This window comes from Limulus polyphemus, unplaced genomic scaffold (genome assembly GCF_000517525.1).
Source record: "Limulus polyphemus unplaced genomic scaffold, Limulus_polyphemus-2.1.2 Scaffold3209, whole genome shotgun sequence".
Lineage (NCBI taxonomy): Eukaryota > Metazoa > Arthropoda > Merostomata > Xiphosura > Limulidae > Limulus > Limulus polyphemus.
The window spans coordinates 31,047-43,917 of NW_013668819.1; the positions used below are offsets into that span (position 1 = coordinate 31,047).

Consider the following 12,871-nt stretch of genomic DNA (forward strand, 5'->3'; position numbering starts at 1 on the left):
TAATTATGAAGTAAATTTAGTAGGTTGAGTAAATACTTATGCTTCTTGTAAGTCATGTTGTAAGACTGATATCTCAAGTAATTGATATTTTTATTCTAGGGAATGGATAATTTCTCCATCAAAGACTTTGAACCTTGTCTTTATGAAGTGTAATGAACCTTTGTGTTCCCTTAAGAGTAATAAGGAATTAATTAGTACAAGAGCCATTTTCTGCCCACTCTCTGAACAGGTTTAGTATACATGTATAGTATGATACATAGCAGTAAAAGAATTTTATAAAAAAAAACAAACCACAATATATATATACATATATGCACACACACACATATCATAAATCTGTGTCTGTCAGTTTGTTTGTCTGTTATCTAACTACTCCTAGGTTGCTGGGATGATAGTTTGGAACAAGGGGCATGTTAATAAGGGTTCACAACCCCCTCCACTTTCATTATTGCTGTTATTGAGCATATATATATTATATTCGATGTAAGTTAACGTTAACTACAATCATAGATGGCGCCACCTCATTATACCAAAAAATATTAAATTTTCTATAACACAACCTCTGCACAGTGTGGGAGGAGGGCACAGAAAGGTCTTATATATCTCGGAGAGTACACTAATACTCTCTATGGAGGAATGCAAAGAAAAAAAGTGGCCACCACTATTGCAATAATACATAAACTCAGCTGATGTTTCTAGTCCAACAGCCACCATAATATGAAGAGCTGTTTCTTGAGTTATACCAACTTTGACCCATTACCTTTCAACTTTGGCCTGTAAGACACTTCTGTACTCACTAATCTTCAGTTATGTAACACTATGGAGGGACATTAAGAGGTGGGTGTTGAAAGTGGGTAAAACAAAGTGCCCTTATTGCCACTACTTTGGTGGCTACTTCTTCCTACAAACTCACCCTGACCATTGCACAGTGTATACCATGTTTTAAGTTTGTACATATTGAGTTATTAAAGCTTATAGAAAACTTTTGGTGAAGTACTAATGAATACTGTAATAATAATATATTATGTTTTAAATAAATTGTGTGAAAGTTAGGATTTTTGTATTATTGATCATAGCATTCACCTACATTTTTTAAGTTCATAACTCGGACAAAGGACGGGTATCTCAGCTTGTAATAAATAAGACTATCTGATAGGGACTCTCATTGAATGACATAGGGAAGTCTGATCGGGGCGTTTTTAAGACTTCAAAGTACTTGGTACAATTTTTGTAAGGGGGCCCATTAGTATTGATCAGCTATAAAATTTCGAATTTATTTTCATATTAAAATACAATAAATAACGAGTTTTCCTATATACAATATATATGTAAACATAAATATATAAAATGTTTTTTTTTAGGAAACACCTTAGAGTCTGTTATTTATAATAACAATAAGATGTTAAAAATGACCCTAATGTCGGATCCGAATGAATACGTACTAGGGTACTTGCCTAAGAGAGTGTGTCAGGGTTGTGCAATTAGTTTAGTGGTTTGTTAGTTATGAGCAGACCCAATTCAGGGGAAAGACATTACATGCCCTCAAGGGGTGACATAGGGGGATCAGATAAAAACACTAAACCCCCTGTGTTACTAGTTGGAGAGAGGTCATAATGGTCCATGTCAGGTTTGGTGACAGTTACTCCAATGGTTTGCCAGTTATAAGTGAACACAATAGATTTGCAAATTATGGTTTAGAGTTTTACAATCGTTATCTTTCCCCAATGAGATCCCCGGATTTTTATCATTATTTGTAAACAAATTTTTTAAATCTAAATAAACCAAAGTGAATATCCTTGGAAGCTATCACATCCAACTTGAGTGGTTTTTTAGACTCATTTCCTGTTTCTAGCTATACCACTGTGAAAAATAACTTCCTACAATACCTATACCATTTGTGTATTCAGCTGTGCATCATAAAAAATTTCATTGTGCAAGGATTGTGATTGAATCTGTATGTAACATACCATACCCATATATGCTTAAGTGTGCAAACCATTGGTTCCTAAAAATTTGCATTTACTGTTTGTTTCAAGGAAGATTCCTGTACTTGTGTATCATATTTTGTTCTGTTTTAAGAACAGAATATGTTTGATAAGCAAGTATATCTATTTTCAAAAAAGTAAAAATATGAGTTAACAAAATATTTTTGAGTGATGACTCATAAAGTATTACTCTGAATTTCTTTGGAATTCTTATAACTGTAAATAACTACAGTGTATCCATTGTAGTTTGTTCTGCTTCAAAGAATATTTGGATCTTTATTTGACATATTTGCTATCTCATTTCTTAGTTGTCATTCTTGAAATGTACATATTAGCAATAAAGGTATATATGATCGTACTGTTGTATATGATACATTGAAAACAACTTACTAATGTAGGTTTTTAACATGGCTTAAGAACTAACATTTTTGGCCATGTTAGCAATAAAAAAAAAACTAAACAATTCATGAGTGGCATGCCCTTTGTGGTTATAAATATTCAGCTGATTTAAATTTTCAGGAAGTATCATATTTTTGATTTCATATTTTTTTTAATCCAATATCAAATTTTATAGGTATTTTGTAATAATTATATTTCATGATATCAATGAAAAAATGTTTATTGCTTGATTATCATCATATTTGGTTTTCACATAAATGTTGTGTTTGCAGACAACTTTATAATTTGAAAATTATATGTAACTGGTCTGAATAATCATACCTGGATTAACAACTGGAAAAAATATTCCAGTGCCTTGATGGTCACTTGATAAACTCTAGAATCCATTGCATTTTTGCCAGCTAGCTACAATTAATTGTAATCCCTGTGTATGGATGATATTTTTCTTGTTTACACTATATCCTACATACATCCAAGTTCACAAGATTTGAATATTTTGAATGTGTTTATAGTGCAAAAACCATGAAACACTTTGCCTCAACTATAATTATACTTGCATGCTTAGATTTTACTGTGTACGCAAGGTCAATCACTTTTCCTTCTTAGTAACTTCTGATCAGAGCAAGCTACCTACATATATCAGAACTAAAACTTAACCAACAGATATAGATGTGATGCAACATATTTAACTTCTAGTTTTGAACCAAATTCCTAAACTTTTTAAACTTGATGTTTTATGTTCTTAACTTTCATTAATTGACTCAGTAATTTCTACATAAAAACTCAAATTTAAAGAAGTTAATTGTGAATTTCTTGTAATTTACAGTGATCTGGAAAGGATACGAGAAGGGATAGGTGACAAGTTCAGCATGTTTATTCAGTATGCAGCCACGTTTCTTTCTGGATTTATTGTTGGTTTTTTTGTGGGTTGGGAGTTGACCCTTGTGATCATGTCACTAACTCCTTTGTTGGCCTTATCTTCTGCCTTTATGGGAAAGGTAAAAATGTTGTGGTATTTCTATCTGTCACGTGATCTGTATCCTTTGCTAGCTGACCTGATATTTGACCTTTGATGGAAATTTAGATTACTTGTTTGTCATTGAAAACAAAGGCAATATTGGAAGAGAAAGACATTAGTTGTATATGTTATGTTTCTAGGAAAATTAATGTTAATGTATGTTTTATTGAACTCTGGCAAACTTGTAGTAGACTGTATAATAACAATACCAATCAGATTATTTAAAGTTTGAGATTTTGCTGTATGATGTGTATAAATTTCTAAAAGCGTTTTATAGAATTATGTTCATCAATTTCAAGTCAATAATTTTTAGACTTACAATAACAAATTCAAACTATCAAAATGCATTTAAAATGAAATATTTTAAAGCTAAACTGAAACTTTTTTTTTATATTTTCTAGAAAAAAATATATGAAGAATTAAATGAAATGAGAGCATGGTTTCTACATTGTAAAATAAATTTTATATTGCATAAATTTATTACAAAACTTCATTAAATTCATAAGAAGGTTAAATGTACATAGCCCTTAGATTTACATAACCACCAAAATGTTAGTGTGAAAAAAATCCAGATGTTCTCTTGTAATACACTTAAAAGAGTTTAGAAGAAGTTCAGAAATATATGGGTTTTGAACTCCTTAAAAAAAGAAACTAAAGTAGCAATTTGCTGCCTCTACATAGATGATTGCTTCTTCATCGGCTAGAGAGCAGGAGAAGTATGCACAAGCTGGCAGTGTGGCTGAAGAAGTTCTAGGAAATATCAGGACAGTAGCTGTATTCAGAGGAGAAAAGAGAGAAGTTACTAGGTGTCTCTTTTAATAGTGATTATAATTACATCTAGAACTGTAACTATATTAGTTATATTTTTGTTACATTTTGTTTTAAAATTGTACAGGACATAAATTGGTCCTAAAGAAGCCTAAATAACAAAACATTGAACAAAAATGAAGTTGAACATTTTATGAACATAAATTGCTATTTATTAAGAATAATATTTATTATTAGCTAGGTAAAATTTTTACATATTTACTATAAACAATATGGTACCTCTGGGACTTAGAAACAAATACAGTTATGTAAAATATTTACAGTGAATAATCAATAAGTTTTAAAGTTTTGAATCTGAAACTAACTAAGAATTAATTGTAATTAAAAAAACAACAACATTATTTTCAGCTAAAAATAAGAGAACATTTACAAAATGGAAATAATCCTTATCTAAATATCTTCTTTTTTGGTAATATTTTTCATGTAGATTTCCACATTGGATTAAAAACAAGAATTCTGTAATCATCTGAATGTTTTATTGTTACTTGTGGTAATTTAATTAATAACTGGTGAAGATGTATGTTATTCAGCAAGTTAGGTGGATATTTTGAAATGATTCATAATGGTTCTTGAAATGAATGGGATCACAACAATCAAAACTTTAGTCAGATGTCTAGCAGTGTTAAAGAGCCATTTGTTATGTAAAGTTTCTGTACCTGTACCTCTTAATTTTTTTTGTTTTTAAGCATATAAAATGTTTATTTTAATTCTTTAGGTATGTTAACCCTTTTGAGACAGGTCACGGGTGATAAGCCATGTCATCTCGTTTGTTGACTCGTATTCAAAATTTATTGAACTATTATTTTATGAATTTATGTCATTAAGTTTGGTATCAAACTGTAGATCATTATTCAAATTGGAGTGCTATACATTACACAATTTCTTAATTTAAAAGTAAACATTAAAAACACAGATAAACATTGATTTTTGTGTGTCATGGGGTGTGTTGAATGCAGCACTGGTTCAAATTAGATGTTTCATATTTTTTTGGACTAAAATACATCTTAGTTACTAAGCTTGATAAATCATAGTGGAATTCTATGGTATTGATGTAGTAATTACTGATTTTTTTAGTTTTTTAAATGTATATATAAAACTGAAAAAACATTATCTTGTTTCATATCCTCTATGTGCAAATTTTTAAAGGTTTGACAACCTACATCAAGCAGCAACAGAGTACAAAGGTCGTAACTAGAATATATAATTGCTTGCTTTACTTCTTTAGTTACTGTTTTATGTTTTAAGAAAAATTAATATAAGAACTTATTTCAAAATAGCAATAATCTATATGCATATGTAATATATAGTAATTGAAATGTGACTGTATTTTACAAAATTCTAGTCTACTAAAACACAGCCAAGACAGGTCATTTGTAAAGACTAAAAGTCAGTTTTATGTTATTGGATGCGGTAACATGAGTGCACATGTGCCGCGTCATTATAACTTCTGTATTGTTAACCAGGCACGACTGAAAGGTCAATATATTAAAATTAATATATATATATATATATATATATATATATAAATGTATAATGTTGTGAGATTTAAGCTATTTAATCTAAACATTTATGTTTTTGTGTTCGTTCTAGAATGAAAGAGGCATAATTTATATTTATTTCCAAATTTTTTATGGAATTTATAAGATCGGTTAAATCTTCTGAACCCTTACAGAAATTCATTAGTGAATATAACAGATAACATATGAAGTTTTTTCTTAAGAAACGTTTGATAACTATCTGGACATTATAAATATTTCACATGTAAAATTTGAATGTTTTCTGATGCATAAAACTATATTTAATCTTAAAATGAAAAATTACTTTGCATATTAGATAGGAAATGTGCAAAAAGAAAAAAGCATCAGAAAAACATTGCTTAGCAAACCTTAAGACTTATTTTTAAAAAAATTATATTTTGCATATGAAAGCTTTGTAATGTTTACTGATAATTGGCAAATTTCGTTAACATATGCATACTGATTTAAAAGTTATAGCATGAAAGCTATAACAAGCACAAAATGGTGAAAGAGTAAAAGTAACTTTTATTTAACCTTTGAAATTACTAATTAGTGTACTTATAAATAGAGAGAGTGACTATTTTTTACAACATATTAATCAGTACAATAAAAGTTATGAAGGTGGATTGCAATTTATAAGAATAATTTGCATATGCTGATGCAGTGGTAGATCATTGTATAAACAAGTTGTGGTGCCACATATATATTTAGTCCACTGCAAATTCCTGACCATTTAACAGTGCAATGCTACCAGGGTTCAACTTACGGTTGTATAGATCTCTCACAGCCATTTCTGACGAAGGATATTCTTGTAGGGAAATAGTAAAGGTCAGAGTATATCAATTACAAAGAGTAATGAATGACATTGACAAGAGAAGATCAGCACATTAATATTTTATAGGAAGGTGTAAAAGTGCCTAAACAGCATAACTACCACTTCCACAACAACTACAAAAAGAAATGGGTGACATCTACTGACCATGTAATGAGTAGAATATATCAAACTTGGCAGGGACTGATATGCACCTCTAAACTTTGCTGTACTTAACTCTAGACCTTAAACACTGATCACAGAGTCTTTTTTGTGTTTGTGTGTGCATATCCTCACTTATTTGTTTTTTTTAAGCTGAGAAACTAGAACTTTAACTTGTCAGCCTGCAACATTAGGTCCCATTATTCGTCAGTCCAACAGTTATACCTTTTTATGAGGTCTCAGAAGTGGTTTTCTCACTACAACACATCCATGAAGACCAGATTTTATCAGTCTGTGATGAACAAAAGAGTAGCTAACCATGGTATCAGTAGTTTCTCTAGGTTATGAGCCATTTGGCAACTTGACGTGGATTTTGTTCTTTGCTGAGCTTGTTGCACTATTATTCCAACCCCATATTTGAAAAAGATCTGAGTGGTGTTAATACAAGAGATGGATATGGTATCACACAAGTGATTTAACAGGCGCATATAATTTGCTTTTGTATTGTTTATAGTTAAATTTTATGAAATTGTAAATGATTTCTACTCAGATTGACTAGGCAATTTATAGATTTGTAAACATGCAACGTCTTCAGACATTTAGTTTATGAGTCGTTACATTACCATGTAACTGCAACTCATTTAAAACTAATGATGTGTCTTTGAGTTTAAAAACTAGTTCACAACCACATTTAGTCACAGATTAGCATGTATTTAAAATAGTAGGATAGTCTCTTACTTTTTCACACCACTGTTTGCATGTATATATAGGAGACTAAATAAATTAAACAATTTCATGGTTTAAAAATCTTTAATATAGCAACTGTGCTCTTTACCTTGAACACTATATGTATATATAGATAAATGGAAAAACATTACCTAATTTGAAAACTTACTGAGAGTCAATGTTTTTCAAGCCTCTTCTGTTTTAATCACTTTCAGATTTATTTTATTGAAACTTGTGTATATACAACTTACTTAAATAGGCTATTAATGGAAAAATGACTGAGAAGCAATGTTTCAAACCTTTCCTTCTAGATTATTATTTGTTAACTTATGTACATATAACTTACTTACATGGGCTATTATATTATACTATAAAATAAGTACCTGTTTTTTATGATTCTTATTTTAATTGTATTCTAGGAGACTCATTATTTTGTAGTGTGTTTGAAATTTTCACCTTGATATTGTTATTGTGAGATTTCTTAACACTGAAAATCATTAATTTAACCTTGTTTTATATAATAGATGTTTACATTGTTTTAACAAAAATATTAAACTTGCTAGTCATTGTAAGACCAGTATCTTTTGTAAACTGGTTTATCTTTGTTTTTGTAGTAAATGCTGTTCTAAACATCAACAAAAATGTAAATCTTGGGTCACTACAAGTAACAACGCAGCAGCAATCCATAAATATTTATAGCCCTCCAGTATTCTAAATTAAAGTTAAAATCACCATAGGAAAATCAAGCATTTAAAAATAGAAAAATGTGAATAAATTTAAACAACTCCTTGGTAATGACACTATATATGTTGTGATTAATTTATGTGTGTATGTATTTGCATATTTATTTATATACATGTATGTAATAACTTTCTTTAGATACACTGAAGCTTTATTAGCTGGAAAGAAAGTAGCAATGCGAAAATACATTTTCATTTCCATTGGTTTAGGCTTCACTTTTCTTGTGCTATATGGTTCATATGCTTTGGCTTTCTGGTGAGTAGGACATAATTTTTTTTTAACTAATAGTAAAAGATGTGTGAGTTGTACAGAATAAGGACTGGATTAAGTTATTATGTGAACCTGTAATAGCCTGTTAATTTTGTTCCATTGTTTTTCTTTACTTGCCTACATACATAGCTAATTTAAAATATATTTATTGGTATCATTCCTGTTTTGTGTATATCTGTTCATTAGGGTACTTTTTAATTAAAGATCATTTTATCTATTAAAGACAGAGCATTCAATACTAATATATATATATATATATATAAACTTTAGTATGTTAATACATTTTATACATATATCAGATCATTAAATATATTATCAATAGATTTGTAACATATGTTATCAGTCTTTGGCTTATGAATATACTTTGGAAAATAGTTAATTAGAAGTTAAGACCAATGAATCTTTAGAATGTTCTTTAAGCATATTTACAAGAGTAAATGATAATTCAAGTGTATGCTGTCATTGTAGGTAATTGTTTGTCACTATTCATAGTTAAGTAACTGAATAATTCAGAATACAATATCTTTGGAAGTAAATGAAGCTTGGAAGTAACTATCAGAATATGAGAGTGAAGTGTTACTTTGATGCAAGAAACAATGCAAATGTGAGTTGCTTTAACATGTATTTCCACTTGCACAAGCATTTGAAACTAAGTACACTTAACAGGAAAGATCATGTGCTATGTTTAATGTGACACAAGTAAGCTGTCATGATGTAACACAGAACTTTACATGTATTGATATCATTATGTCTTTGGCTGTTTTCTTATTAAAAATATGCGTGTGAATGTTTCAGCTTAGGTGATTAATAAAGTGTTTGATTTCAATTTATATGAGGCATTATAGCCATTTCATGAAGACTTTGTTGCTGTTAATTTAATCTATATCATTCTGTATTTTTTAAATTTTATGATGAGTAACTGTATATATATATATATAAAGCACAAAAATCTGTGTCTGTTTGTTTGTTTGTCTGTCTGTCAATTATCTAACTACTCCTAGGTTGCTGGGCCAATCTCAACCAAACTTTGTATGATAATAGTTTGGAACAATAGACATTTTAATGGGGGATTCACAACCCCCTTTTTTGCTGTTATTTAACATTTCTTATTTTTGACACAAGTTAACATTAACTACATTCATAGATGGCACCATCTCCTTGTACCAAAAAAGAAAGTATTAAATTTTCTGTAACACAACATACACACAACGTTTAGGAGGGCACACAACTGTTTTACATATCGTGGAGAGTACACTAGCACTCTCTATAGAGGAATGCAATCAAAAAATGTTCACCACTATTGCAATAATACATAAACTCAGCTGAAGTTTTAACTCCAACAGCTACCATAAGGCTGATATGATAAACCATTTCTTGCATTATACCCACTTGGTACTTTGACCCGTGACCTTTCAACTTTGGCCCGTAAGACACTTCTGTGGCCAATGACTGTGAATTAATTAATCACGTGAAACAATGTGGAAGAACATTAAGGGCTGGGTGTTGAAAGCAGTTAAAAAAAAGCATCCCTACTGCCACTATCTCTTCCTACAAAGTCGCCCTGACCATTGCACAGTGTATACCATGTTTTAAGTATATACATATTGAGTTTTTAAAACTTGTATAAAACTTTTGGTGAGGCAATAATGAATACTGTAGTAATATGCTTTTTTATAAATAAATTGTATGAAAGTTAGGGTTTTTGTGTTATTTATCATACTTCTCCCCCTACATTATTTTAAGTTCATAGCTTAGATGAAGGATTGGTACCTCAGCTTGTATGTTAATAATTTTTATTTTTTTTTAATCTAACATCATGGTCTAACTTCAAAACATTATACTTTATTAATTATCACAATTTAACTTTCTCCAGTTTGTAATCATAATTATAATATTGAAAATAATATTTTACAGTGTGAACAATTAACTTTATCTCTGCTGTATTCTCAGAAAGTAAAAGTTAAGCCTTAACTCTGATCATTCAAATGTTTTTTTACATATTAAATGCTACCAAAATATTGTAGATTTCTAAGATATATTTTGTTGACAAAATCATACAAAATATTTCAAAGTGGACTTTGACTGGGATTTTTATAAAATTATGTAGCAGTAATAAAATCAAATCAAAATGCTAATTATCAAATAATGTGCACTTTCATTTGAGGTAATTTTACTGGTCAGAAGGAACATGTCATTGAGCAGTTTAATTTAAAAAATATGTTTTTGGTATAGGAGAAGTATAGTCAACTTTTGGAAAATGCTGAAGTTTTGGGTCTATTTTTGAAATTCATTGTACCTTTTGTGTGTGTGATTGTGTATGCCAACTTTTTATCAGAATTATTTTTGGTATATTTATAGAAATGTTAGATTTTAGATGTATATTATTATTTTTATATTTTTTTTCAATGTAAAACTATTCATGATTATATTTTGTTGTATTTTTTCTACTTTCTGAACTAGTGACAACATTAGACTTACAATCGGCTAAGGAAATGCTGCAATCATCAGTACTGATGCTTTCTAATGATTATTGCATTACATACACTGTTCAACATAAAGTGAAAAGGCCATATTTTTAAACTTACAGCATAGTTTATTTTTATCTTAATTTTTTTTTGGCAGCCATATTTGAAGATCTTTTCTGAATGGGTGAAATACATATTTAGAGCAGAGTATGGAAGATATTTCAAGCTTTTATTTTTCTTAATCTGTCTTAAATTTGTCACAACAAACAGTACATTTGTGTATTTTTACCTTAATACTTGAATGTTCTTTTCTTAATAAGTCAGGTTCCATGGTTTTAATAAGGATTATTTGACCACCTCAGCACTCTGTTTCAAAGTGGGATTGCCGTGATAGCTTCCTCTTCAATTAGTAGCCTTTTATGCTATTATTTGTTTATTATATTAAATTAAAAAACCTTTGCTCATAATATGAATTGAATGCTGTGTTGACATGCACATTCAGTTGAAAATACAGTTTAACTTATAAATGACAAACAAGCTGAATATACAATACAGACAACAGAACTGAGCAATAGTCAGCATACATGAAAGATTGATATCATGCTTGTGTTCTACAAATATAGTTTCTATGTGCTTGTGATTGATAACGTTTCATTATAGTTATTGGGAGTTCATGTATGAGTTATTTTCATGAGTACTGTTAAGATTCATTTGGTCTAACAAACTGTTTTATAAAGGGGAATAGTGGGTGGAATAAGTAAAATTTTATGGCATGCTTTTAAAAATGTGGTATTATTATGTAGACAGTTTTAGGTAGTCATAATGATGGTTTAAAATTTGAGCTTCACATTTTGTTTGTAGGGAGGGTATGATTTGTAACGTGTCCATTGTCTTGATAATTATAGCCACATGATATGTAGAATTGTAAGCATCTGTTTAACAAATTGCGGAAACATTACATTTCATGTGAACAAAGAAAAATGCCTTGAGGCTCATTGGCTAGATTATCATTCTTGAGATAAGTGGTTGATATTTTAGTGTTTCTGTAATAAAACCTCAAAAACGTTTGACTACAGCAATTTTAGAATGTTTATAAAAATATTAAAATGATTAAACATTATTTTTATTATTATTTGTGTTTTTCATCGCATTTAAAACATTTTACTGTACACTCAAAACTTACTGTAAAACGAATACAAGAGCAACAGTCTTGCTCGTCAGCAGGAAGTTACCACTCGTGAATAACATCATTTATATGTGCAAAGTGTTTCTCTGCTAGATGCATAAATTCAAGAAATTAGCAAATTTTCTTGGGAAAGAATCTAGATATCAGGGTTTACTTGCCACACACACACATTGGCAGGCCATAAAGGCAGTCCTACATCCAAGAAAACATTACTTTTACATGTATTTTATAGAACTACATTGTACTGGTGTATTTCCAGGTGTAATACATGTGTTAATTTTGAGATAATATTATTGCTCACTTCTAATGAACATTTTATATTTAATTACCAACTTCTTGTAACCAGTATGAGCTTGCAAATAACACTACCATATTTGAAGTTTGACATTAGGCCACATTAAATTCATATGAAGTTAGGTTCAGGATGTGAGTAAATAGAAAATGTTGCCAAAATATGACATCTGCTTCAGTTCACACAATTTGATTAGTGTCAAGAATGATTGATCTTGGAGCTTCCTTGATATGATTTTACTTTGTTTTCACAGTTGCAGGTAGTATTGTGAAAAATAAATTTTATATAGTGAACTCACTTTTATTTCAAATACTGATACTCAAGAAACAAATGATTTGAATATTGATTTCTTATTTTGTGCATATATTTCCCAATGTAATATAATTTGTGTTACTAAAGAAATATTGGGATGCAGGATGTGTTGCTAATAGGAGGGCAATTTTTTTGTATTTTTTATGATTGCACTTTATT

General features: G+C 29.6%; 1 protein-coding gene across 5 annotated transcripts in view; it reads left to right on the forward strand.

The window, feature by feature from the left end:
* LOC106468901 (multidrug resistance protein 1-like) overlaps positions 1 to 12,871 on the forward strand; it is a 96,363-nt gene that overhangs the window by 30,970 nt on the left and 52,522 nt on the right. For all 5 annotated transcript variants that reach the window (XM_022397266.1, XM_022397267.1, XM_022397270.1 and 2 more), the window contains 3 exons: positions 3,211 to 3,382; positions 4,084 to 4,208; positions 8,326 to 8,442. In XM_022397266.1, the coding sequence (XP_022252974.1) occupies positions 3,211 to 3,382; positions 4,084 to 4,208; positions 8,326 to 8,442 (414 nt within the window). The remainder of the gene's footprint in view (positions 1 to 3,210; positions 3,383 to 4,083; positions 4,209 to 8,325; positions 8,443 to 12,871) is intronic.